This window comes from Trichechus manatus, unplaced genomic scaffold, assembly GCF_000243295.1.
Source record: "Trichechus manatus latirostris isolate Lorelei unplaced genomic scaffold, TriManLat1.0 scaffold00024, whole genome shotgun sequence".
Taxonomy (NCBI): domain Eukaryota; kingdom Metazoa; phylum Chordata; class Mammalia; order Sirenia; family Trichechidae; genus Trichechus; species Trichechus manatus.
The window spans coordinates 2362076-2388679 of NW_004443960.1; the positions used below are offsets into that span (position 1 = coordinate 2362076).

The 26604-nt window shown below is 53.8% G+C and overlaps 2 protein-coding genes across 4 annotated transcripts in view; one reads left to right on the plus strand and one right to left on the minus strand.

Annotated features, from left to right (window-relative positions):
• ELOB (elongin B) overlaps positions 1-2542 on the plus strand; it is a 2789-nt gene extending 247 nt beyond the window's left edge. The window contains exons 2-4 of the mRNA XM_004373184.3: positions 23-157; positions 1208-1313; positions 2326-2542. Of these exons, the coding sequence (XP_004373241.2) occupies positions 23-157; positions 1208-1313; positions 2326-2438 (354 nt within the window). The 3' untranslated portion in view covers positions 2439-2542. The remainder of the gene's footprint in view (positions 1-22; positions 158-1207; positions 1314-2325) is intronic.
• A 104-nt stretch (positions 2543-2646) lies between these two features.
• Positions 2647-21222, minus strand: SRRM2 (serine/arginine repetitive matrix 2). 3 transcript variants are annotated; one of them, XM_012554593.2, is made up of 14 exons: positions 17558-20337; positions 16603-16710; positions 16231-16395; positions 15957-16034; positions 15437-15499; positions 15294-15326; positions 15015-15065; positions 14761-14853; positions 13922-14120; positions 5898-12553; positions 4897-5181; positions 3766-3879; positions 3543-3656; positions 2647-3377 (listed from the first exon to the last, which is right to left on the minus strand). In XM_012554593.2, exons 1-14 carry the CDS (start codon positions 17797-17799, stop codon positions 3368-3370), a joined length of 8211 nt encoding a protein of 2736 aa, XP_012410047.1. In that variant the 5' UTR covers positions 17800-20337; the 3' UTR covers positions 2647-3367. The 3 variants fall into 3 exon arrangements, 2 of the variants coding, with proteins under 2 accessions (XP_012410047.1, XP_023584175.1); XR_002823565.1 differs by lacking the exons at positions 2647-3377; positions 3543-3656; positions 3766-3879; positions 4897-5181; positions 5898-12553 and adding exons at positions 14419-14675; positions 21013-21222 and having other exon boundaries at positions 13981-14120; positions 17558-17828; XM_023728407.1 differs by lacking the exons at positions 2647-3377; positions 3543-3656; positions 3766-3879; positions 4897-5181; positions 5898-12553 and adding an exon at positions 21013-21222 and having other exon boundaries at positions 12563-14120; positions 17558-17828.
• Positions 21223-26604: the final 5382 nt, after the last annotated feature.

The following is a 26604-nucleotide window of genomic DNA, read 5'->3' on the forward strand; positions in this document are numbered from 1 at the left end:
CACGCCGGCCCGCCGCCCCCAGGACGTGTTCCTCATGATCCGGCGCCACAAAACCACCATCTTCACCGACGCCAAGGAGTCGAGCACCGTGTTCGAGCTGAAACGCATCGTCGAGGGTATCCTCAAGCGGCCGCCCGACGAGCAGCGGCTGTACAAGGTGCGGGCCGGGCTGGCGGGCCGAGGAACCGAAGGCCCGGGGCGGGCTGGGCGCGCCAAACCGCCGGAGTGGGCGGGCGCGGCGGGGTGGTTGTCACTGATGGAAACTGGCGCGACGGGCCCACGCGCGTCGGAACCCCGGGTTCGCGGGCTGCCGTCGGGATAAAGCGGGATGAAGCGTGAGAAGCGCCGAGCACTGGGTGACGTCTCGGTGAAGGATGCTCTTAAACCGGGAGCCGGGCCCTGCGCGCAGGTTAACAGCGCATCTAAACCAGCGCAACGGTCCCACCTACGCCGCGGCGGCTCTTGACAGCCCTGCTCTGGTCGCTTAACTAGCCCAAGGTCGTTGATGGAGCCAGGATTTGAACCCCCACGCTCTTAACTCCCGGCCTACACAGCAAGCCCATCAGAATCACGCCCCGCCACCTAGACACCCCCGCTGAAGGCCTCAGTTATGCAGAGAAACAAGGCAAGGGCGCCAAGTCAGATCCCACCAGTTCTTCACGAAGAAATCGTTGATTATGCCCTCCACCCCCTGCCAATGTTCGAAAAGCCCTTTACGCACTAACGGATCATGCAGTAATAAGGATGGCTTAAATGGCATTGCAGAAATCAGATACGTCAGCCCTGTCTTCACCTCAGTGCACTGATTTGATTCTAGCTGGGAACCGGAAGATTGGCCTTTTGTCTACCCCACCCCTCAGCCCCCAGAGCCTCTGCTTCCGTGGTCTCCCCAATAGCTGTTGGGGCTCCCAGAAGGGCCCTCCCCTGTGCACTCCCCATGTGCTGTGTTCCTACTCGGTGCTTTCTGTTCCTTGTTGGAAGTTCCAATAACTCCCATTTTACAGATGAGGAAATTTCACATCAAGGCCAACCACCTTGTCCAAGGTCACACAGACAGTGAGTGAGTGGCAAAGCTGGGATTCAAACCTAAGTCCGCCTGTTCCCAGACTGGCTTGGGAACCCTTAGAATTAGATTCACCTGGAATCCATGTTTCATATGCTCTGGGTGGTCCCGGGTCGCTCCCTGAATCCCTGCCTCTCTTCTCAGGATGACCAGCTCCTGGAGGACGCCAAGACGCTGGGCGAGTGTGGCTTCACCAGTCAGACGGCACGGCCCCAGGCCCCGGCCACGGTGGGGCTGGCCTTCCGGGCAGGTGAGGGAGGGGGCCTGGGTGGGCACAACCAGGAAGAGGGTCTTCAGGGAGGCCCTGCTGTTGTCCCAAGCCTCCGGGGCAGTGTCTTCCAGCCTGAAAAGTACAGGCATTATCCCACGACGTGTGGTTTCCCCATATAAAAATGAGCAGCCAACCAGAGGTTCTTGTGCAGATTGAGGCCTACTTCATAAATGATTTGGAAATCCCCAGGAGGGTACTAGCTCCAATTCATGGACGGCTAATTGAGAGTCTTCCCTGTACTTGGCATTATCCCTATTGTCCCATTTCGTCCTGTCAGCAGCTCTAGGAGCGAAGCCTTGCTGTTACCTTTTTGCAGACATGGAAGCTGAGGCACAGAGACTTAGCAGCAGGCTGCCTGGCCCTGCCGGAGCCAGCACCATGCCAGGCTCTTTCTGTGGAGCATTCCAGCTACTCCCTGAGCTTCACTGTACAGTCCAGACTTGGAGTGTACCCATTTTACAGATGAGTAAACTGAGCCCAGGTAGTTGGGTCACTTGCTAGGGCTGCCGTAATCCAGTACTTACATTCAAAGACTTTACTCCAAAGACTTTACTCTCATCGGCTACACCCCACAACTGCCCAGTCTTGAAACCCCGGGGAGAGGAAATGGTTTCCTTCTCCCTCAAACGGATGAGAAGTTTTAAAAATTACATTTGTCTCTGCAAACTGAAACAGGGTTTGACAAGTGTTTTCGCAGCTGTGGACCCAGGGGCTGTGTGGGTGGTTGGCTAAATTTGGATACCAAGTTCCAAGGAAGCAGGGCTGAGGAGGGCAGTCTCAGCCCCACAGGGATGCCCTGGGCTCAGCAGCATGTTCTCAGCCACCACTTCACAGCTCCTGCCTGCAGTCTGCTTCTCTAGAGCTAACCGGGCCCGCCTGTGAACGCCGAGTGGCAGGGCGGCCATGGCACAGGAGGGCCCTGCACAGGTGCTCTTGTGGGGACAAGTGAGGGCTGAAAGCAGCGTGGCGTTCTGCCCCCAACTCCCCGCAGATGACACGTTCGAGGCCCTTCGCATCGAGCCCTTCTCCAGCCCACCTGAGCTGCCGGACGTCATGAAGCCGCAGGACTCAGGAAGCAGCGCCAACGAACAGGCCGTGCAGTGAGGGCCGGCCATCCCCTAGCCCCACCTCTCCAATAAAAGAGATTTGGGTGTCAGCCTGGGTCCTGCCTCTTTTTTGCACCTCTCCTGGATGGCGCCCTCTCCCCTTAGGCCCCTCCGCAGGCTCGCCGTGACCCTGGATGGAGGCCTAGGCCAGCGGCCCACCCCTAGAGCCTGCTCCTCAGCACTGTGGGCATCGCGTGAGCCCAGACCACCTGTCCTGGGGGAGGGTGGTGGAAAGGCCAAGGACCCTGCCCCAGCCATGGAGCCAGTGGCTGCTCCAGCAGGTGACAACACGCTCCTGGCTGTCGACCAGTGTCTAGGTCCCACTGGTGGCAGTCTCTCCCACTGAATCCCCTCCACACCTAATGAACAGCCTACAGACCCAATTCCTGCGTTTCTCATTTTTATTGGACAGAAAAAGTTGCTCTTGCTGTACAGATTTTAAAAAAACCAAAATGCCTTTAAGAAACATGAAGAAAAGTTGGGGGGAGGGGCCACAACCTCATGGGGGGGGCAGTAGGGGCCAACTGATTTCAACTCTTGCCCCCCCTTCCAGGAACCCCTTGCCGAAGTCCCAAGTCCCAAACCCCCACCACCCAGGAACTCGGGGGTGAGGGGTGGGCAGAGCCTCTCAGCCCCTCTGATCAAGGCAGTGGGGTCCCGAGCATCCTCCCCTCCCCCAGCTCCCATTCTCAATCCCTCCCACCCCAAGCCCCCCAAAACACATGAACCAAGAAAAACTCACAGAGATTAACATTTCACAGAACAAAGAAAAAAAGGGTGGGGGGGGAGGTAAAAGGAGCCCTCCCCGCTAGATGCTGCCAGGGTTCCGGGGCGGGGAGGCAGACAGGAGCCCTCCCGTGGCTCTGTTGGGAAAAGGGGGCACTCCCTGTGGCTCCAGACCACGGGGTGTGTAGAATTCCCCGAGATTTACGGAGACCTGCAAGAGAGAAGACAAGTGGTCAGCGCAGAGAGCCCAGCCCACAGGGAAGCTTCCAGCCAGGCCCAGTGTGAGGCCACCACCCTGAGAACTGGCTCCAGAAGAAGGGGCCCTCATCCTTTCAGGCCCCGGGTCCCAGCCCTGGGCATGGCAGAGGACACATACCTGGAGGAGCGGTGGCGCACAGGGCGGGGGCTGGGTGTCTCCCTCCTGCGCTTGTGGCTCGGGGAGCGGCTGTCCCCGCGCTGGCCTCTCCGGGAACCCCGCTCGCTGCTGCTGCTGCAACACGACAGACAGGAGACGTGAGCACACGGCGACGCCGTCCACCCGGCACCCGGGCCACACGGGACCCTCCTTTGTGTCTGCAGAGCGGCCGACCCACGCCTACCTCTGCTGGTCCCTGGGTGAGGGCTGCGGCGAGGGGCGGCGACGCTCCGCGGGGGAGTAGCTGAGGGACCGCGAGTCCCGGAGGGAGTCTATTGGCTTCCGGGGGCTGCGGGACCTGGGGAGCAAAGTGAGTCCCCATAGCATCAAACCCTTCCAAACCCACCAGCCAGCACACAGGACCGCCCTCCCAGGTCCTGGCCACCAAACCTCGCACCACTTGGGGCAGCCTCAGACCCACCTGTGTGTGCTCACTCACCCATCCGCCCGCACACCATCCACCGAGCGCCCGGCGGGCGGGTGGCCACGGGGTGCAGCGGGGGAGGCAGAGATAAAGGAGGCCCTGCCCTTGGAGGAGCGTGGCCGGGTAGAGGAGGTGGGTCAACATGGGGGGCAGTTCCTGCCCGTGTGTAGGGAGAACAGCCCCTGCGGGGGGCTGTCATGGGCCAAGGGGACCCAGGGTGGAAGAGTGAGGTGGGGCGGGGCAGCCGTCGCGAAGGTGCTGTCTGGGCGGATGGAGTCTTGCAGACCGAGGAGTACACCAGGCGGACAAGGGGGTTCCAGGCCGAGGAGCAGCATGTCCAAAGGCATGGGCCCGAGAGCATGGTGGCCCCTGGACTGCAGGGCAATGTGGGGACGGACAGAGGAGACGCGGGCAGGCAAGGCCGCTGGTGAGGAGCCTCACGCGCCATCCCCGCAGAGGTGGGGCTTTATCCTGCAGACCACAGGGCGTCCCGGGAGGATTTGTGGAGTGGAGGGAAGTAACCAGGTGTGCGTTTTAGAAAGATCCCTCTGGCTACATGTGGAAGAGAGTGGCGTGGAGGCAAGGAGACAGGGAGGAGGCTGTGGACAGAGTTGGGGGAGAAGATGACGCTGGCCAGACCAGAGCCCCGGCGGCGGCAGCGGGGAGATTCCAAAGCTAGAATCCCTGGGCCTGGCAGACTGGGTGTCGGCAAGGAAGGCACTGAGGCCCACCCGGTCTCGGGCGCAGTGGAGCAGGTGGGGAGGAGCACCTGACTCCTGCCCCGCAGCCAGACGGCAGCGTCCACACGGACCCCCGGCAGGCAGCTGGCGCCCCAGGGTCCTCTCTCTACTAAGTCACCCCATCCCCCTCCATCGGGCAAGGACCACTCACCTCCTCTCGCCAGGGGGTGCCTTCTTGGGGCTTGCAGGTTTGGGCAAGGCCTGAGGGCCAGGCTTAGCAGGGGAGGGGGAGGAGGAGGAGGAGGAGGAAGAGGAGGAGGAGGAAGAGGAAGAAGAGGAGGAAGAGGAGGAGGAGGATGAAGATGAAGAGGAGGAAGAGGAAGATGAAGAGCTGGAGCTGGAGCTGCTAGAGCGCCTCTTCCTCTTGGCCGGGGTCGGCTCCTGGGGACGTCCCTCTCGAACAGCCTCCTTTGGGGCAGGGGCAGGGCTGGGAACCCTGTGGGAGAAGAGGCGCGTCACAGGGAGCCGGGCGGCCCCAGCCCCAACCCTACCTTCCTTGGCCTGGAGGAACAGCAGTGCGGGAGGGGTGCCTGACATAGGCCCTGGGAGCTCTGGCGCCCGAGAGCCAGCGAGCGCTCTCCAAGCAGCGGCCCCAGCGGCCCGACCTCTGCTAACACGAGCAACAGGCTGGGGCCCGCAGCACAAGGGATCAAGGTTAAACCTCAAGAATGTCCCTGACGGAGGAATAAGGCCCTGGGCTCAGGCGTGGAAAGCCGGGGCCTCCTTCCTCTGGAGAGCCGCAGCTTGGGGAGGCCCGAGCGCAGGCTGGCTGGGGGCGGGGCCGTCCTGCCTGGAGGCAGGGAGAGGGATGGGATGACCTCTGAAGATCCTTCCAGCCCAGGGAGTTCCTCTTGAGGTCTAACTGCCATCCCTCCTGCTGTAAAATTAAGTCCATTTCCTCTAGTTCTGTCCTCTGTAGAGACGGAAAACTTATCATTATCCTCTAGAGAATTAGCCTTCCGAGACTTACACCTGTCCCAGCCCCCACCCACCAGCCCCCACCCCAGCATTCTCTTCTACCCCCAGCTTAAGGGCCAAGGTCCCCCATACCTCCTCAAAGAGCCAAAAATCGGACAGGGTGTCTCCCGCCCCCACCCCCAGCCCGCCCCCACCCCCTGCCCTAGAAGGTCTCCTGCAGTCCAGCGCCCTCACCTCTTCAGGGCCACCTCGGGCTGTGGGGGAAGGCTAGAGCCCTCCGAGTCGCTAGAACTGGAGCCAGAGGAGGAGGAGGACGAGGAAGAAGAGGAGGACGACGAGGACGAGCTGGAGGACGACGAAGATGAGGATGAGCTCCGCCGCTCCTTTGTGGGCTGCAGGGAAGCCAGTGCCGGGGCCTGCTGGGCCCCAGCCGAGGCAGGCAGCTCCCCACCCTCAGGGTGGAACACCCCAGGAGCAGGGCCCGAGAGCATGCTGTTGTGGTCACCGGCGGAGGACGTGGTCTTGGCCACGGTCCCAGAGGAAAAAGCCTGAGACCCTGCTACAGGGGCAGTCTGGGCGGGCAAAGAACGGGACGACTGGTCTGAAAAAGCAGGTGGGCCAGGGGATCTGGGCCGCTCCTGCGCTGGCGGGAGAGCAGCCTGTGAGGAAGGCTGGCCCATTCTAGAGGCAGGAGAGGGTGCCCGCTCACAAGGCATTCGGGACTGGCTCGGGGCAGACGGTGGGGTTCTGGAGCCTCCGGGCGGTGTTCGCGACCTGGCTCGGTCGAGGAGCGGGGGCGAGGCTCGGCCGCTGACGCGCTCGTAGGCAGAGAGAGGCACCCTGGGGCTGGTGAGGTTGGCCCCTGATAACGCTGGAGCCATCCTAGCACTGGCGAGGCTGGCAGGGGCCAGGGCCGCAGGGGTTCTCGAGCTGCCGATAGTCCCTGGTGCTGTGGCATGAGCGGACCTGGGGCCCACCAGGTTTGCAGGTGCTGGAGCCTGCGGCGTTCTGGAGCTGGAGGGGTAGCTTGCAGCCGCTGGGGGGGTGCCGGAGCCTGTGAGGCTCAAGGCTGCCAGAGCTGCTGGAGTTCTGGCTCCTGCTAAGTTCACTGCTGAGGCTGCAGGGGTGCGCGGGTCAGCGAGGCTCACGGCCGAAGGGGCCCCTGCCGTTCTGGGGCTGGCCAGGCTCATAGCTGCAGCTGCGGCTGGCGTGCGTGAGTCTGCCAGGTTCACGGCTGTCGGGATGGCGGGTGTTCTGGCGCTGGCCAGGTTCATGGCCGCTGCCGAGGCTGCAGGGATTCTGCTGGCGAGGCTGGCAGCTGGGGCTGTTCTGAGACTCATGAGGGGCACTGGAGCAGGCACCTGGGCCATTCTGGCAGCTAGACCCGCAGCAGACATAGACGGAGGAGGCCGAGCAGTACCAAGACTGATGGCCGTCAGGGCAAGTGCAATTCTGGATTGAGCATGATTTTCTGGCACAGATGACGTTCTCGGGTGGTCAGGAATTCGGGGACCTGGACCATCCATCAGGGAGCCGCCCGCCTGCTGCAGGACAGACATCGGTGCTCTAGAGCTGCCCAGGGGCTCGAGCATTCCTGGTGACCTGCAGCGGTCCAGAGGAGTCGGCGACATGCTAGGTCGACTGAAGCAGCTCATCCTAGAGCTATTGAGTGCCATTGGAGGCGTCCGCGATCCAGAGTGATTTCTCGTTGTTGGAGGAGTAGCGGACCTTGAGCGATCAGAGCTGCTTCCAGATGCAGAACGCCTGCGGATGGCTGGCGGAGACCTTGTCAAGGACCGTTTGCCCCGAGCCGTTCGTGGAGTACGGGACCTGGAGCGGCGGCGGATAACAAGCGGCGAGCGACTGCGGGAACGTTTGCGAGGCAGCAGTGGCGTTCGAGACCTAGACCGACGGCGAATAGCCAGAGGTGTGCGGGACCTAGAACGGCGGCGTGGCACTGGCGAGGTTCGAGAGCGGGACCGCCTTCGAGTTACTGGAGACGTACGAGACCGAGATCGCCTACGGGTAACGGGGGATGTTCTGGATCTCGATCTTCTGCGAGCGACTGGCGAGGTTCTGCTTCGAGAGCGCCTCCTGGTCACTGGTGGGGTCCGAGACCTGGACCTCCTGCGAGTCACCAGTGGAGTTCTGGAACGGGAGCGTCGGCGCGTTGCTGGTGTCCTGGACCTTGACCGCCGGCGGGTTACCAGAGGTGTCCTGGACCTGGATCGCCTGCGACTCACTGGGGATGCTCTCGACCTAGATCTTCGTCGAGTCATCGATGTCCTAGACCTTGACCGCCTCCGACTCACTGGCGAGGTGCGAGACCGGGACCGACGTCGGCTGACCAGTGGTGTTCTAGACCTGGATCGCCGGTGAGTGGCTGGGGACCTGGAGCGTTTCCACGGTGCTGGTGAAGTGCGAGAGCGGGAGCGCTTCCGACTGGTTGGGGGTGTTCGTGAACGGCCTCTCCGGCGTCGGGAGGAGGTTCTGGAACTCTCCTGTCGGGCAGGTGACCTGGAGTGGTAGCCAGAGCCGCCCCTCCGTCGCCGAGTAACCCGAGACCTCGACCGGCTCCGCTGTCTCCTCCGAGAGGTGGACTGAGAAGACCCAGACCTATCACGACGTCGGGCTGCCCTGGCTTTCTCCCTCCGCGAGCGGGAGCGGGATCGCTGGAGCCCGCGAAGCTTTGGTGAAGGAGATCGGCCTCTCCTGGAAGTTGTCTTGGTGCGCGGAGATGAAGCGGAACGCCGCCGGCGTGAGGACCGAGACTTCTCCACTGGCTCTGGGGAGGACACCGAGGGACTTCTGCGGCGTCTCGGGGGAGTTCGAGAGCAGGTCTCAGGTGAGGATGAGGCAGAGCGGCTTCTCCGGGAGAGTCTGGCCTTCCTAGTCAGCTCTGGAGATGACCGGGAGCTGCGACGAGGTGGTGTGCGAGACTTGGTCTTGGTCTCCGGGGAGGGCCTAGAGCTTCTCCGAGCAGCTCTGGATTTGGGAGGATGCTCTGCAGATGACTCTGAACTGCTGCTTCCTTCAGGCGAAGGGCCTCTGCCTTTGCTTGATGAACCTGATCTGCTTCGTCTGGGAAGAGCCCTAGGGACAGGAACTTGGGGTTCAGGAGAGGAACCAGAACCACTCTGCGCCCTGGGTGCCGCTCTTAGCTTATCTTTAAGTTCAGGGGATGAGCCAGACCTGCTGCGCCGAGGAGGAGATCGGGACTTGCCCTCAACCTCTGGAGATGACCCGGAGCAGCCCCTCTGCCTAAGCGGAGTTCGGATCTTGGCTTTAGAATCTGGAGAGGAGTCTGAATCACTCTGTTCCTGAGGGGACGCACTGGGTTTGACATCAAGTTCTTGAGAAGATCCAGACCGACTTCTCTGTCCAAGGGGAGTCCTAGCCAAGGTCTTCTGTTCAACTGATGACTCTGACCCACTTCTCTCCCTCTGGGGGGTAAGACACTTGTTGTTGAGCTCTGGGGACGACGGAGAACGGCTCCTGGGTCCGGGAGTCTGAGGCAAAGCCTTTGGTTCTGGAGAAGAATCCCATTCACTTCTGCCCCTGGATGGCGTCCTAGGTGCATCTTTCATTCCAGGAGAGGACCCAGACAGGCTGTGCCTCGAGGGTGTCCCGGAACCATCTCTAAGCCCAGGAGAAGATCCAGACCTGCTTCTCCGCGATGGGGTTCTGGGTAAACCATCTTTCAGTTCAGGAGAAGATGCAGAACTACTTCTTTCCCTTGATGGTGTTCTCGGTACAGCATCAAGCACAGGCGAAATGACGCTCTGATTCAAAGACATTCCTGCTTTTTCCACTGCATCTGGGGAGAATTCAGTACTGCTGTGTCTGGAGGATCTTGTGGATTGTTCTTTTGTGTCTGGAGATGGGTCTGTCTCCAGCTGATTGAGAAAAAGCCCATTCAAATCTTCTTTAACCTCAGGAGACAATCCAGTATTCGTTTCTGTAACGACAGGACCTGTGTTTCTAAATTCTAAAGGTGACCCGAAGCTGTTCTCCCTGGGAGGAGAGTTAGACAGTTCTTTACGTTCTGGAGAAAAACGTGGCCCACTCCAAACTGAGACCACTGTAGGAACTTCTGCTGCCTCCAAAGCAGCCTGCGACTGGCTTTGGTCAAGAAATACAGACACAGCAGGCCTTTTTTCTACTTCAGAAGATGATTCAAAGTTCCTTCCAGCCACTTCTTTATGTTGAGACAAAAGGGGCAGGATCTGGTTTGAGAGTTCTTCAGATTTCTCTACCACTTCCATCAATTCCTCATCGTGACTGGGCTTAGCTAATCCGCTGTTCTGGCTTTTTGTATCTGGAGATGACCCAGAGCCACTTCTTTCCCTTGATGGGGTTCTAGGTGTGTCCCTGAGCACCTGGGAGGACTCGGGCCTATCCTGCACTGGAGCGGGACTAAATTCGTCTCTTGGTCTAGAATATGATGCAAGAACATCCTCCTGGGAAGGTAAGCTCGCTTTCTCTTTCGGTTCTGGAGAAGCCTCTGATCTACTCTGCCTCAGAAAAGACTTCACGTCTGTTCCCAGATGTGGGGAAAAGTCAAACTGAGACTTCTGCTCAGGAGAAACACCCAATCCCAGCCTAGGACTTGTGGACAACCTGCTTCTATTCTGTCCTGCTGGCGATCTGGGTGCCAGATCAGCAACTGGAGATGAGGACCTGGACCGACCACCCTTAGGAGGTGTTTGAGATTTGCTCTGCAGACATGGAGACTCAGAGCGAACCTGTCTCACTTCTGGGCTTGAAGTATCAGATGCGTGGTCTGGTGAGGTTTGAGATTGTCCTTTCTGTTGCAGAGATGAGTCTAAGCAACTCTCTTCTGGTGGTGAGCCAGATTTTACTCCTGGACACATGGAAAGGGATCCAGAGCTACTTTGTGCTGGTGAGTCTTTGGACTTCTCCTGGTGACATGGTGACTCTGATCCAGAAAGACAATGCATTGGTGGAGTCTGGGGCTTTACTTTGGAGCACGGTGAAGTAGACCCTGAGTGACTTTGTCTTGGTGGTGTTCCAGGTTTCACTTTGGTATCTGGCGAGGAGGACCTAGAATGGCTCTGCCTTGACAACAATCTAGATTCCACTTTGGAGCAGGGAGACTCAGATCTGCTTTGCCTTGGCGGTGTTCTAGAAGTCACCCTACTAGAACTTGGAGAAGAAGAGCCAGAATGACTTCGTCTTGGTGAAGTCACCGCCTTCACTTTGGGTCGTGGAGAACGTGACGCCGACTGGCTCCGTCTCGGAGGTGTGCTAGATTTCCCCTCAGGGTCTGGTGATGATCCAGACCGGCTCCGTCTCTGTGGTGTTGCAGACTGTTCATCTGCCTGAGGACTGGTTGCAGATCCTTGCCTTAGTGGTGTTCCCGATTTCACTTTAAGGTGAGGAGATGAGCTAGAACGACTCTGCCTTGATGGCGTCTTAGATTTCTGTTTAGGAGGTGAGGAGCCAGAACGACTTCGTCTTGATGGTGTCCTAGATTTTGCTTTAGGTCGAGACGATCCAGAGCGACTGCGTCTAGGTGGCGACTGAGACTTCTGTTTAGGGCATGGAGAGGACCCTGAGAGGCTTCGCCTCAAAGACAAGTGAGATTTTGCTTTGGATCTTGATGAGGAAAGAGACCTGCTACGGCGTGAAGAAATGCGAGTTTTCTTCACATCCAGGCTTGAGGTGGACCTGCTCCTTCTCTGAGATGTTCTGGATTTGTTCTTCCGTTCTGATGAGGAGCCAGACCTGCCTCGTCTTTGTGGTGTTCTAGAGTGAGATCTTCCCCGTCTAGCTAGACTTCTACTACGGGATCTCCCTCGTCTTGCTGGTGTCCTAGACCGAGATCTTCCTCTCCTGGCTGGTGTCCTAGAGCGGGACCGGCCGCTGCGTCTAGCTGGTGACCTAGAGCGTGACCTGCCACTGCGTCTGGCTGGGGTTCTAGAGCGTGACCTACCACGTCTAGCTGGGGTTCTAGAGCGTGACCTGCCACCTCTCCTGGCTGGTGATCTACTACGAGACCTACGCCGTACTGGCGATCGGGTCCTAGATCTCCGCCTAGCAGGTGTTCTAGAACGAGACCTGCCCCGCCGGGCTGGTGTTCTAGAACGAGACCGCCGTCTGGTAGATGTTCTGGATCGAGACCTCCGCCGGGCGGGTGTTCTAGACCGGGACCTGCCCCTCCGGGCAGGTGTTCTAGAACGAGACCTGCCCCTAGTGGCTGGAGATCGAGAGTGTGATCTGCCTCGCCTTGCTGACCTGGACCTGCCTCTTCTCTGGGTGTTTCTGCTCCTGGACCAGCCTGGTCGCTGAGGAGACCTAGAGCGACCACGTCGCTGGGGGCTTCTAGATCGTCCCCACCTCTGCGCAGACCGAGATCTACGCCACTGAGGGGATCGGGACCTAGAATGACCTCTCTTGGTAGGGCTCTGAGACCGAGATCGCCCTCTCTTGGTGGTGACAGGGCTACGGGACCTCCCCATTCTACGGGAAGGCGTAGGGGAATTTGATTTATCCCGCTTTGCTCGGCCATGTGAGTGACTCTTGGATGTGGGAGAAGAAGAAATCTCTCGGCGGGACCCAGGAACTGGTGCAGGTTTAGGACTTTCAGGGGAAGAGCTGGCATGTCGAGAAATTTTGGTAGGTTGAGGGGATGGCGGACAGCTCTCTGAGGAAGAAGACTGGGGAAGTTTTTCAGGAGACTTAGGTGGCGAACGCCCCCGGGTGGGGGAGGCCTCAGCTGGGGGGTTCCCTGGCTCCTGACTTAAGGGAGATGTTGCAAGGGGTTGTGGGGAGCTGCCATGTTGCTCAGCAAGGAGCGGAGTGGGAGCAGGTGGTTCTGGGCCTGTGCTGCTCCTCTCCGGGGAGGGGCTAGGTCGAGCTGCAGATTTCTAAGAGTGGAAGAGAAAGTAGGGATAAGAATACGTAAGGGATATATAAGCACCAAACTTATCAGCCCTAGTATCCCAACATCGTTTCTAGTGAAACTTTTCTTCTATGCATCCCAATGCCCCAACTGGTCTTTCTCCTCACCACTGCAGTACTATTCAATCAGTAACAAGAGATCACACAATACAAAGCACAGCGGGAAAAACAAACGTACAATCTGTAAACCCCAGGCCTATAATATAGAGAAACACAAAATGTCAACTGCTAATGCACACTGTAAAACAAATACCATTACAAAATGCAACAGGAACAAAAAGTAATTATCTTTAAGTGGAAAAATAAGCAGCTTCCCAAAGTGGGTGGCATCTGACTTTACTCTTGTGGATGGACAACTACACTGAAACTGCGTGAAAAAAAGCAAAAGTTTCAGAACGTGATTGGCTTAAACAAGGAAACAAGGATGACTGTAGCGCAGAAAACACTGGAGACTAAATTATAAAAGCTTTAAACGTAATTCAAAAGCAACGGGAAATCGTTTCTGAGGTGACCCAACTCGAAGTTTAGAAAGGAACTCCGGATAATAAGATGGAAAACAAATGGGAGAAGTAAGAATTTAGCAGAGAGCAATTATACTGTAATAGTTGAGGCAAGAATGATTAGGGCCTGTACTAAAACAGAGTATAAAAGAACAGAACCACAGTCTCCATTTACAAACAAGATTCTGTTCTTAAGTTTTCCTTTAAGTCGAATTTGTGAATCTCAACGGGTACATACAGTCCTTATTTAGCACCAATCAAATGTTTGTCTCAGTACATAATATATATCTTACTTTCTATGCATATGAAACACTTAAAACATTTCCAAGCCACCCAACGTTCTCATGAGCGTCACGAAATAGTGTGCGTGTCTGTTATTATGAACCACTGTATTTAACTCTAATTTTTTATATAATAGGCTTTACAGCAGTCTGTTCTTAAGCACAAGTTGTCTGTAAATCAGACGTTTGTAACCTGGGGTCTGCCTTACTGAAAAAACCATTCCAGAGTAGTATTTTCAGACTGTATGCAGCAACCCAGTGGACTGAAAAATTTTAGTGAGCCACAACCAGAACGGTTTAAAGGAAGTTTTGTTTCAATTCTGTGTATGTCCATACACAGGAGAGTGATGCAGAACCCGTACCGTATGCAGTGAAAGCTTGACGGTGAAAATTCTGAAGATATTTGCAGTAGATGCAGATGAAAAACGCAGAAACAAAAAAAAACCCACACACAATTGAATTCATTTCTTATTACCTCTCCCCTCCACTTCATACTCAAGTCCTAAACATATTCCCTTGCAACCCGACGAACACCCATAACTCAGGAAGGTACCTCCTTCTTGTCTTTCTCTTTGTCTTCACGAGGGCTGCTCGTCTGCTTTGTAGAAGGCTCTGGGCTGCTCGGCTGCCCTGTGTTGGTGGTACTTGATTCTCTGCAAGGTGCATCTCCCTCCCCTTGACGTCCTGACTCAGGGGAAGGGCTTCGACCAGTCAAGGCAGTTGTATGGGTTTTAGCTGCAGCACTCCGAGACCTGAAGGAGGTAATTGAGGAGGGGGCAGGGGAGGAGTGAAATCAGTTCAAGGGAGCCTAGAAATCCCCCTCCCCAGCTCCCATCCATCTCTGCCGACTGTACAACCCTCTTCCAAAAAGCTGCCTCAGTCACCAGACTCAAATCGTTCATGCTGAAATTCACGTCCAGTCCACTCTGCTCCTTCTCTTCCCAACATAATCCCAAAGAACGTTCTCCCTCTACCCCTTTACTCTCCTCCCCAAAACCTCCCCAGGCCCTCCACCCAGCCCATTCCCTACCCGCCTCATTCACAACTCACCTCTGAGCCCACCTCCTTCAGGAAGCCTTCCCCGATTAAGGAAGCCAGGGTAAGGATTCCTTCCTCCCCCAGACACCACGAACAAACCACCACCCCCCCTATTCTGGCAGTCCGTGTACATCAGAACAGAACAAAAAAATAACAAAACAAAAAAATAAAAAGAGAAGGGGAAATGTATATGTCTGTCCATCCCGTTGCTTTAGCCTGTCAGCTCCTAGAGGGCAGGGACCGTGTCTTCCGAATGGTCTGTGCAGCGCCTAGCACACCGTGGGCGCTCAATAAATATCAAATTGATTAACCCACCGGTCCCTCTCCCTCCCCTCCTCCTGGACCACCCCTTACCGACTGCGGGAAGTATCAGAGGAGGAAGCAGAGTCAGCAGAAGTTGAACGGTGAGCCCGGCGGCTCTTGGGGGCTGGTGTTGTACTTCGAGACCTGAAACAAAAGCCACCACAGCTCAGGATGCTGTCATACCTATACTGGGTGACCCTCCCCCATTCCCCAACCCTCTACTAGTCAGGGACATAACTGAGTCTCCCCTCCCTGCCGGTGACATTCTTCTACTTTCTAAGCACGTTCCTCTCAAATTCACTTACCGCTTCCGCTTCTTGTCCTTGGATTTACGCTTACTCTTTGGCGTGGGGGATCTAGGAAATAAGACAAGGCGTTAAGAAAAATACAGGAATAAAACCAAAGAATGAAACGGAGAGAAGCGGTGACATCAAGGACTTGAGCAGCACACAGACCATTCCTGGAACTTTACTCCAAGAAAAGGAAACCTCCCAGAGACCAAGTGAAGAAAGAGCAAGGCCATCCAACCATGGTTCGCCACTCCCACATGCCACTACGGCCCCTACAATCCAACGAGCTCTTACCTATGCTTCCGTTTCTTGGACTCGGACTCCGACCTTTTTTGAGAGGAACAGGAGAAGAAAAAACATGAATCAACTCCTAGGTCTGAGCTCATAAGGCCTTCTTCCCTAATCACTCCAAGTCTACCCGCCTTGTAACTTCATACCTGTGCTTCTTCTTCTTTGAGCTCTTCTTCCTCTCCCGCCGAGGAGAGCTACTCTCTGACCTGCTAAGATAGGTTCAGAAGCAAGGTCACTACGTGCAACTTTTCCCCTGGCCTGCCTCCGCTTATAATCCACCCCAGACAAGGTTTTTAAAGCGCCCAAACCCTATCACTGCCAATAACCCAAACCTAAGCCCAAGAATTCTCTTTACTCCGCAAAATGTGTAAAATATCTCCTTAAATCAACAAATCTCAAAACGGGAAAAAAAAAAAACAAAAATCCCAGATATTCAAAAATGCTGCAAGCCAAAATTAGAGGTGCAGACTCAACCCTTCCCTGCTGAAACAGCACACACATACACACTGCTTCTCAAGGCGGGGACCTTCCTGGTAACCTCCTCTCTGACATTTCTGACAATTCAATGCCCCCCGCTTCCTGGCAGCAAGAATTCTCAGTCTCCCAAGAGAGCACATGCGCCACAGACCCGCCCCAGCTACCAGAATAACTTCCCAACTGACTCACCGTCCTCTGTCTTTCTTCTTTTTTTTCTTCTTCTGCTTTGGGGTTGGCGAGCGAGAACTGCTGGACTCCCGGACAAGGCTGGGAAAAGATAAAAAGAAGCTGAAACGAATGCTAGGATAAAATTACTCAGACATTTAAACTTCAAAAAAACAAAACGTGACAAAATGTTAAGACTGTGGGGAGAAATGAGCCACCCAAAAACAGAGCACGGTGCTTAGGATCCAGAAGAGAAGCTGATAGTGTCTGAACACCTGGCTTCTGAGCCTGGCATTACCTGTAAGGTTTAGGGGGCTCAGGGGCTGGCTTGTTAGCCTCTCGAGCACGACGCTGAGGATCGAACGAGCTGCCATCCACGTAGGAATCACTGATGCCAAAGGCAGCACGGAGTCGCTCATTCTTCTTCTCATTCAATTCAGCCAACTGGTGAGTCTCAGTTACACTAGAGAGCAAAGGGCAAAGGTCTGAAAGAGATAGGGAACAAAGGGCAGAACCACAGGACAAAATGCGTATTCAGGACAAAAGTATAGCAGGCGTCACATGGGTCTGGGAAATGGAAGGACAGAGGCAGGGAAAACATCCCAGGTAAGAGAAGACGACAGCAGAAGCAGCAGCATAGAGTCCAGAGGACATCGGGAATGGCACTCACGCAGGCCTCTGCCCTGGGGTCTCCTCCTTGCCCCCAGGGTTCACATCCTTCTCCAGCAACATGAGCCGAAAGGTCGCCACTTTTTCCTGAATTTGCTGTTCCTCGTACCTGAAGAACAAAGCCCTTCAAGATTAGGGACTGACCAGACACTTCCCCCGTCCCCAGGTCGACATTTCCCTCGTTCTTAACAGGGCCCTTCCCTCTCCATGCACACACAGGATTTCCACTCAATATCACTCAAAGGCCCTTCTCTGACCTCTTCCCATCATCTTTCTTCTGTCTTACTACACCCTCTAGAACAGTGGATTTTAAACATGTAACACTTCAGGGGCCAAGAGAGGAAAGCTAAGCAGGCAGGTTCCAGGTGCTTCTCCCCAACTTCAACCAGAACAAGTCTTTTACTGACTGGAATTCCAAAGTAAGCTGCAATATAAAAAAGGCGCCACTGCTGAAGTTTGAAAACCACTGCTCTAAAAGGTTTTCTGCCTGGATGTGCTCCTCTTCCAAAACTACACTTCCCTCCGAGGCCACAGTCCCCTCATTACGGCATTCTTCCAAGTGCCGCTTTTGCTGCCTACCAAGGCTTTGCGTCAATCCCTAAATCCATTTACCTTCCTCTTCTCTACCAAAGACAATGCCTGTCAGCTTACCTAGCTCTCTGCCAGGTCTCTCTGCCTTTCCGCCTCTCTCTCAAAGCACTTTTGTTCCTCAATGCCCCCCTTTCCCCACGTGCCTCCAGCTAGACGACTCAAAGACTCCCTCAAGCCCCACCTATGCCCCGGACAGTTTTCTCATCTCCCACTCTGAACTGTCCCTTAACTTCTTTCACATCTTTAGCGCATGTACCGCCTCCCCTATAGGCCTCTTTCAACCAGTCCTAAGTTCCCTACACTCCGCCTAACGCCCCCAGCTCTGCACTCACTCGAGGCTTGGCTCTCCCCCAGCCCTCCCTCACCCCTGCTCTTCCATCATCTCCTCCAGCTCGAGGCATCGCAGCTCCACGCGCCGCTTGCGCTCGTGGTCCAGGATGTCAGGATTAGGCCGCTTCACCAGGGCAGCCTCCAGGCGCCGCAGTTCCTCCTCTCCCTTGTAGTCAGGCCGCTCACCCCGGCGGCCCCGCACCAGGGACAGGTTGCGCTGGACGTAGCCGTTGGTGCCGCTGCCCCGGGGCGTCGGCAGCCCGATCCCGTTGTACATGGCCCCGTGCCCGGGGGGCACCACCGCTCCTGGGGGGGAGCGGGGAGACACGGGTCAGGCCCTGGCCCCAAACTAACCACTTAGCCCCACCCAAATCTCTGCTCTCCTTCAACATTTATCTCCACGCTAAGCCTCCTTTAGCTGCACGGCTGCTTCATCATCCTTCCCACGCTGCTCACTTTCCACCAAATCACTGACCAGCTTTCAGAACCTTTCCCCCAGTGCTCCTGCACAGAATTCTAAATCATTCCTGCTTGCACCTAGATTTTCTTCTTTTTCCACCCTAGACCAACAAGAATCGTATTTCTCTCAAATCTCTCCACTGTCCCTGTATCCTCCTTTGGCCCCAATATGCACAAGTGGCGTCTTCCTAGTCTCTGATAACTGACTGAGGCCTCCAAACAGGGCACATCAACCCGAGACACAGACCTGCGGCATCCAAGGAAGGGCCTGTAGGCCAAGTCCAAGACTCTTCTGAGAAACAACCTGAGGCTTTTTGGCCACTGTACAAATACACAAATGGACTAAAGAGCCCCTACGTATCAGGGCAAGGGCCCCGACTGGCTGAAAACAAACAAGTATCCTGTGCAGCCTTACACCCAGACCGAAGGCCAGCATGCACGTCCGAAACCACATGAACCTTGGCAACATCATCCTCTTATACTTCATCTCCCAGGTAAGGGACCGCTTCTTTGATTCCAAATATTAATAGCTCCTATCAAATGTCCTGATGGTATTTTATTCCTTTAATTTCCTCCCCAATAAGATTACCCACTTGACTGACAATTCCCTCAGGTCTCACTAGGTCCCACTAAATATTACCTATTTTCAATTCAACCTCTACTTAAATCTATCAAACCAGTCACCCTGTTACTACTCTCACGCCTTCTCTATTACTTGCCTTAAACTTACTAGTACTCACTATATCTCACTTTCAATCCTGGTGAACTGTCCTTGGCTTTCCCTACCAATTCCCTGCATTTTACTTTCTGGTTTTTCTCTTATAAGCCTTGCCTTACCCTCTCTCCTGTTATCCCTATGCCTCCTACCAGGTTCTATCCCTTCAACTTGTCCCACCCTCAGCATGACCCTGAAAAACCCCCAGGCCCCCATTTTTCTAGTTAGATTTCTTGACTACACGTACTCTACTCCTGTTTCCTGCAATACATACATTCTCACTCCTCCTTCCCACCCGTCCCCGCCAAGACAGTTTTCCAAAGTGTAAATGTGTGACAGCAAACTACCACAAGACAAGACCCAAAAATAAAGAGTTTTAGCAAAGGAAACGGAGAAAAATAATTAAATGAAGTATATACTTCAGAAAAACCTCCAGAACGAAGAAGCAGCACAGAAATAGCTGGACAGTGCACTAAAGCAAAAAGAAAAAAAAGTCGGCAAGACGTTGAAGGGAAAGGAGATAAGCCCAGTTCCAGAATGACCCCCCACCACCACCCAACGAAACCTCTAAGGCTGGATCTCCACCCAACCCAAGCAGGAGAACCAAAAAGAAGCAAAAAAAAAAAAGGAACTATAGCAGGTCAAACGAGAGACAAATGAAGTCAAATCTAGGAAAGTCAAGAGCAAACGCATAAAAAGATTTTCTTTTTTTAAATCGTCCTTTACAACACAAGAAATAGGATAATTCCTCTACCTTCTAATCTTTATTTCTATTTTGTCAAATACCAATCCTTCTCACTCTCCACCCTGCCTAAAATCCTCTGCTGCCTTAGAGAATGCTTCCGACCTGCAATTCTTCGGCTTAACCATTCACCCATACTTCCATACTACCTCACACAAAAATCCTCCCACTCCCTAGGAGGGAGAAAACGAGCAGCTGCTAAGCAAAAGGGTATTAAGCACAAGGAATTAGAGAGCTTTTAAGGGAGCAGCCGGAAAAAAAACAAAAACACCCACTACCATGGCATCCAAGGCAGTGCTCCCAACACTAAAGGGAAAGGAGCGACCCAAGGGAAACATCAACACACACACAAACCACTTTTGGGGATTCTTAAACCGGGCCCATAGGCTGTGGGTGTGCAAAACGTTTCCAAACTACAAGCACAAAATAAAAGCAAGCTGCAAAGGAGAATTTTTTTCTGTGGGAAAAGTATCGGGGTGCCAAATAAAAGAGGAGACAGACGGGAACACTAAAATTCAATATACATAATAAAAAAAAAGGCACCAAAAGGGGGGGGCGGGGGGCGAATACCCAAGAAAATGCCATAGATAACAACGGCAAGCTCAGGGCTGGGGCACTAGAGTAGCTGAGTGGACACTATGGAAGAGACCCAAGCCCACAAAGAGGAGAAAAGACCACAGAACAGATTTTTAAATTTTTTCATCCAGAAAATAAAGATGCGTGAGTGGAAACTGAAGCTCAGAAAAGTTGTGCCCAACAGTGCTTGAAGCAAGACGCCAGACCTCTCACACAGATTCCGGCGTTTTCTCCCCAACGGAGAGTTCCGACAGCCTCCCAGGCTTTAGCACGAATTTGGACAACGTGATGGAAAAGTAGAGAAAAAAGGAGCACGTGCTCTACCCTACAAATCTACGATGTAGGCTGAACGTGTGGTCTCTTTTAAGGTCACCCCCCCCCCCCGCGATAGTTCATGGCAGATAGCACCCAGCCCAGGCGGTGTGTCTCTCGGAGCACCGGTTGCAGGCCCTCCTGCGCAGGCGGAGCGGCCGAGGCCTATTTTCGGCCTCGGCGGGTGGGGGAGGGGGTGGCGCGGCGCCCCACAGTCTAGGAGAAGCGGAATGAACGCAGGGCCCTCCGGGGGGGGTTGGGGGAGCCCACTACCCGAGAGAAGCGCGGGGAAAGGGGCCGGGGGCTGGGGACGTGGATCTGGTGTCAGGCCCTCCACCACCCACCCGTCCGCACCGCAGTAACTCCGACAGGGACCTCCCGGGCCGCACGTGAGGGGGGCTGCAAGCAGCCGACGAGCGCGCGCTCCCGCAGCGATCAGGGCGCGCGAGCCTGAGGACGGTCGGCGGCGCGCGCCATTGCCATGGGGGAGGGGCAGCGAGTCCAAGCCCGCGCGCAAAAGGAACCGCGGGAAGGGGGAAGGGAGGCAGGCAGGCGAGAGCGTCCGCGCGAGCTAGGGGCGGCGAGCGCGCGTGCGCGCAGCGGCCTAGGCCGTTCTCCGCGCGCTTTGGCCTGGCGCCGCGGCCGCCCCTCCCCCACCCGGCTCGCGCGCTCCCTCACCCTCTCACCCGCCGCCGCCGCCGCCGCCTCCGCCCGCCTTCTCCGAGGGGGAGAGGTCCCGCCGCTGCCGCTGCTCGAGCTCCCGAGTCCCCCGGGGCCTAGAGCCGCCGATGCTGCCGCCGCACCTCGCTGGCTCGCCCGCCTCAGCCGATGCTGACGCCACCTCGTTTCCTCCGGGGCCGCAGCGGGCTCCGACTGCGCCACTCGTACCCCGCCTGGGCCGCGCTGCACGTCAGCACGACTCGCTCAGCGCGTCACTACGCAACCGTGCGCGTCGCAAAGCCCGCCGGGAACCGTAGTACGCCCCGCGGCTTTGTGCGCAGGCGTCCAAATGCCCCCGGGAAGTGTAGTTTCTTAAGGCGCGACGGCGATTCAACCTTGAGGCCGTAGAACTGCGAGTCCCGTCGGCCAGTGCGAGGAAGGTTGACGAGCGTCCGGAGCTGGCTACGTATTCCGGAGGGCTTCCATTGCGGTGGCGGGGGAAGGGGAAGCGGTGGCACAGGGCCTAGCGCCACATCGGTCTGCGGCCTTCGGCCGAGAGCATTCTGTGAGTTGTAGTTCCGGCGTGCCGCAGAACCCGTATGTGGCTTCGGCCTGGGACACAGCCGCCATTTTGTTTTCTTATGTCGCGGGTTGATAGCCCGAGCTCAGCGAAGCCGATGCTTCTTTGTAACGATGGGCGGTGGCCCCCAACCTTTCGCATGTTTGAGAAGCTGCCTCAGACCCCAGGCGACAGGAGCCCCCAGCTAGGGCGATCAGACAGGAATGCGATTTTCACATACTGAACCTGAGACGTTTAATATGTGAATGTGTACACACATAAGGCAGAGGTCCCCAGGCTGCAGAAAATTCCAGCCTCAAGCAGCTTGCTCGGCCTGCCTCGCAGTTTTGCAATAGAATCCTAGCTCCTTTCCTTGGCCTGCCCGGTAAGAATCCTGGTGATGCACTGCGCCTTCGTAGTATGATTAAGAATTGCTAACGTAACGTATGGATCCTCTACCTGTAAACCCCTTAAAAGCAAACTTTCCCCTTGCCCTCGTTGAGCAGTCTCGGCAGCAGCTGCTCTGACTGACTCCTTTCCTTGCGCAATGAAATAAAGGTGACTTTCTGCTTTCCCACCTCGGTCTCTTAATTTATTGGCCAATACGAGTCATGCTGAGCAGAACCTGGGGCTTCCATCTGGTAACACAAAAATTGGAGGAAAAAACATAAGCACCCTTAAATTTTCCACCTTTCGGCAGAATGTCTCCTGATAATGTTTTTAAGGGTGTTTTTCAGAGTCCCAGTCTTAGAAGCAGCCAGGCACCCTCGGAGCAGAATTGTAAGAAGCAGAGCTTCTTAGAAAGCCCAGAGTTTCAATCTGACTCCACCACTTGCTGGCCAACGTTAGACTCCATGTCTAGCTGTCCTGGTTACGTTGGGTGTCCTCGCATCCTTAATAGAACCTAGCACATAAAACCCAAACCTTTGCCCATGGAGTTGATCCCAACTCATGGCAGCTGATTAGGAGCATACAGAATGTGACCCAGCTGGAGCTGAGCTCACAAGGACTCACAAGGACACATCAACTGGGCCCTGATGTATAAAGACAATAGCTGAGATAATCTTGGAAAATATCTTTTAGGGAAACTTTTCCATAAAGCCGATCAAACAGAACACAAAAGACTTTCCACTCTTTTTCTATTAGCATTTAGTGAATAGGAATTTGTTGGACCAGTGAAGACCCTCCTGACTTTCATTACTGAAACCCGCACCAATGATTGTTAAGAAAGATGATTCAAAATGTAAGATTACAATTTCTAGCCAATCAGTGAAAAAGTGACGCTTTCAATGATTCTACCCATTTTGTGATGTTGATATATACTGATGATTCTGTAACCTTCCTTAGACTCGGGCAGACATGGCTGTGGCAGCATGCTTGTCCGTCTTCCCATGCTTGCCTATTCTGTAATATTCTTTGGACTCGGGCAGACATTCTAGCTCTGGCAGCATGCTTGTCCCCTTCCCACTTTTGTCCTTTTGAATATATGCCAAATAAAACTTTCTTTTTACTTTACTAAACTTTGTGATGTTTTTCCCCGACAACAGTTAATGGCGTCACAAACAGGATATAAAGAAGCAGGTTCTTCCTTTTCCCTGTTCTCTTCCTTCGAGCCTTTTCCGTCTTCTTTAATACCCATGGGAGTTCTGTTCCTTAAGGAACCAAGTAACGCTTCCTGACCTTTCTGCAATGCCAAGATCTGTTTTGATTGCTTAGCAATGTTTTCCTGAACTGAAGCAAAAGTATTCACTTGTTGCCTTCTCGAGGATTCAAAATACCAATTAAAAAATATTTCCCACTGATTCTGCTTTACTTCTGATCCCCTTGCTTCTAATTTGCCCTTCAAAAGATTAATCTGGCCAATTCTAAAGTCCCCCATTTAGGCCATTGTAATGAATCCTTTTCTTTTGTTAAATTATGCCATTTTTCTAAATACCTTGCCAGTTTAGGGCCAAAATTCTTTACCATATAGGCAGTGGGTGTGCGGGATGGTGGGCAGTCAATTTTACTTTTCTCTTGCTTATTTCCCATTTTAAATTTGGAAAAGGGGGAAAGAGATTTCAAAACAGAACACTATTTTCCAGGTTTTCTCTGAGCCACAGAAAAGAAACCTAACAAGGAACGCCGCGGGGTTTAGACAGTGTTCTGCTGAGACCAATGTGGACCTTTGTTGCACGAGATTCTTCTTGCTGGTGGCAGGCAGCCTAGTGCTCTAGCCTCTCTCGTGACCACCTTATCCTGTCACGGGAGACTTTAACGCTGGTGAGGAGCGCCTGCGACCGCCCCAGTGGCTTCCTGGTCGACCCGTGCCCGAATTTTTCTGTGGCTTATAGTGGCTCAAAGCTCTTTGAAAATAGAATTACCTCTTCAAACGCCCGAATCCAGGCCTAAACTGCAGTTCACTTAAAGAGTTACTAAATGTCACTCTTAACCAAAAGATCAAGTGAAAATCTAAGAAAGATTCTCCTTAATCAATCAACCGGTTTTACAAACAAATATGCCAAACAAAACTTAAGAAAACATAAGAAAGGGAACAACAAAGAATAAGCAAAGGTTTGTTTTCCAAGAGAACTCACCCCATCAATGTCGAAGGGACAGGGAGTGGGAACACGTGGGAGCAGAAGTGGAACCTAAGACACAACCCCGTGTGTTACAGAGAACTGCTCCATAGGGTTTTCTTGGCTGTAATCTTTATAGAAGCAGATTGCCAGGACTTTCTTCCCCAGCACCACTGTGTGTGTTCCAGCTGCCAACCTTTTGGTTAGCAGCCGATCACAAACCATTTGTGCCACGCAGGGACCTGACCTAGCACGGGGTTGTTGTTAGGTCCCGTTGAGCTGGTTCCAACTCATCGTCGGTTCCAACTCATGGCGACCCTGCATACAACAGAAGGCAACACTGCCTGGTCCCGTGCCATCCTCACAACTGTGAGGGTACTGAGGACCTAGCACACAGTAGCTGCTTGATAAACTCTTGTTGCTTCGAGTTTCAGGACTTACACCTGATATTATTAAGATTGCTTTTTTTAACTTGCCCACAGAAAGATATACTCATCTCTGACGCTGGAACAGGGAGACCCTTTGTTTTGTGTAGGAGCCGTAACGGTGTCCAGAGAATTGTTGTAATCTTGTCTCTTTGATTCTGGGCACCTTTGGGTGTTGTTTCCGTGAGCTGAACACACCTTTTGGTAACTAGGACCAAGTACCTTTGTCTTTCTGGGCTTGAGCTGACATTTCTGAGGGTGGGAGTGGATTTTTTTACCCCCTCACCAGCCCCAGTAAGACGCCCTTTCCTACAATCGAATTCCCAATGATACTCACTATATTTATTGACTATTTTGTGCTGGGTTCTCCATGTGGATCAGCTCATTTAAAGCTCGTAACAACGCTGTAGGGTAGGTGTTATTCTCCTCTTGTGGAGAAAACAATGAATTCCCTTATATAGCCACAGTACAATGATCAAAATCAAGAAAGTAACCTAGAAGCAATATTACTATCTAATCTGCAGACCTTACTGAGATGTTGTCAATTGTTCTAACAACTCCCTCTACAGAAAAAGAAAATCCGGGCCGTGGAAGCATTGCATTCAGTCATCACGGCTCCCAGTCACCAGCACCAGCAGTTGCCCTTGTGTCAACTCCAACTCACGGCAACCCCCTAAGTGTCAGAGTAGAACCACGCTCCATAGAGTTTTCAATGGATGATGTTTTGCAAGTGGACTGCCAGGCCCTTCTTTCGAGGTGCCTCTGGGTGAACTCAAACCTCCACCCTTTCTGTGAGCAGCTGAGTGTGTTAACTGTTCGCACCACCCAGGGGTTCCCTTGTTGTTCTCGTTAGGTGCGGTGCAGTGGGTTCCGACTCATTGCGCGGACAACAGAAGGCAACACTGCCTGTCCTGTGCCACCCTCACACTCGTTGCTGTGTTTGAGTCCACTGCCTCTAGACTCCTTTCTTCTGGGAAGCACCTGCTTCTTCCTTTGTCATTCAAGACATTGCTGGTTTTTGAAGAATCCAGGCCATTTGTTTTGCAGACTGGCCCTCAGTTTGGGTTCCTCTGAGGTTTCCTCCCGATTAGATTCAGGTTGTGCACTTTGAGCAGGAAGACCAGAGAAGTGAGGCTTCCTTCTTCTCGATGCGTCCTATCAAGAGGCAATTGCCAATGCTAGCTTTGATCATTCGGTTCAGAAGCAGTCAGTCAGGTTTCTCCGCTGTAAAACTAAAAAATAAGAGTATCTAAAAAAACACATCTAGCTCCCAGACACCCTTTTAACTCAGTACTGAAGTCACTCCTGAGGTTCACCCTTCAGCCACAGATTAGACGGGCCTACAAAACAAACAGTAACGCACGCTGTTTAACCATGTTTATGAGACTAAAGGGCACACCAGCTCAGGGGCAAGGATGAGAAGGAGGGGACAGGAAAGCTGGACAAACGGAAACGGCGAACCCAAGATCAAGAAGGTGAGAGTTGACATGTCACGGGGTTGGCAACCAATGTCACAAAACAATATGTGTATTAATTGCTTAATAAGAAACTAATTTGCTCTGTAAACTTTCACCTAAAGCACAATTTTTTTAAAAAAGCACATCTATACGAGACGAAAAGGCCAACATTTTCTCTAAAGCAAAGATAAGAAGATAAGGGGGTAGGGAAACTAGAGCAGTGGAAATGGAACAACCAGAAAGCAATTAAAGAGAATGTTGACCCATTGTGAAAACGTAACCAATGTCACTGAACAATTTGTGTAGAAATTGTCAGATGAGAACCGAATTAGCTGTCTAAACTTTCACTGAAAACACAATATTATTTTTAAAAAGTATCTAGTTGTTATGGATTGAATTGTGGCCCCCCAAAATGTATTGTAAATCCTGACCCCTACACTTGTAATCCCATTTGGGAATAGGGTTTTGTTGTGTTAATGAGGCCATATTGGTGTAGGGTGTGATTTAAGCCAATCACCTTTGAGATCGAAATCCAACTGATCAGGCACAGAGAAGAAAGCAGAGGCGGGGGAAGATAGATGGCCACACTACAAGATCACCAAGAAACCGAGGAACAGCA

Excerpts from the sequence above, each read along its gene's own strand:
- SRRM2 (XM_012554593.2), bottom strand. The coding sequence starts at position 17,799 with ATGTACAACGGGATCGGGCTGCCGACGCCCCGGGGCAGCGGCACCAAC. Across the intron at positions 16,035-16,230 it reads GAGCCCCCTAAACCTTACAG|CCTTGTCCGGGAGTCCAGCA; the intron begins GTAATGCCAGGC and ends ATCTTTTCCCAG. Across the intron at positions 14,121-14,760 it reads TCTGATACTTCCCGCAGTCG|GTCTCGGAGTGCTGCAGCTA; the intron begins GTAAGGGGTGGT and ends TACCTCCTTCAG.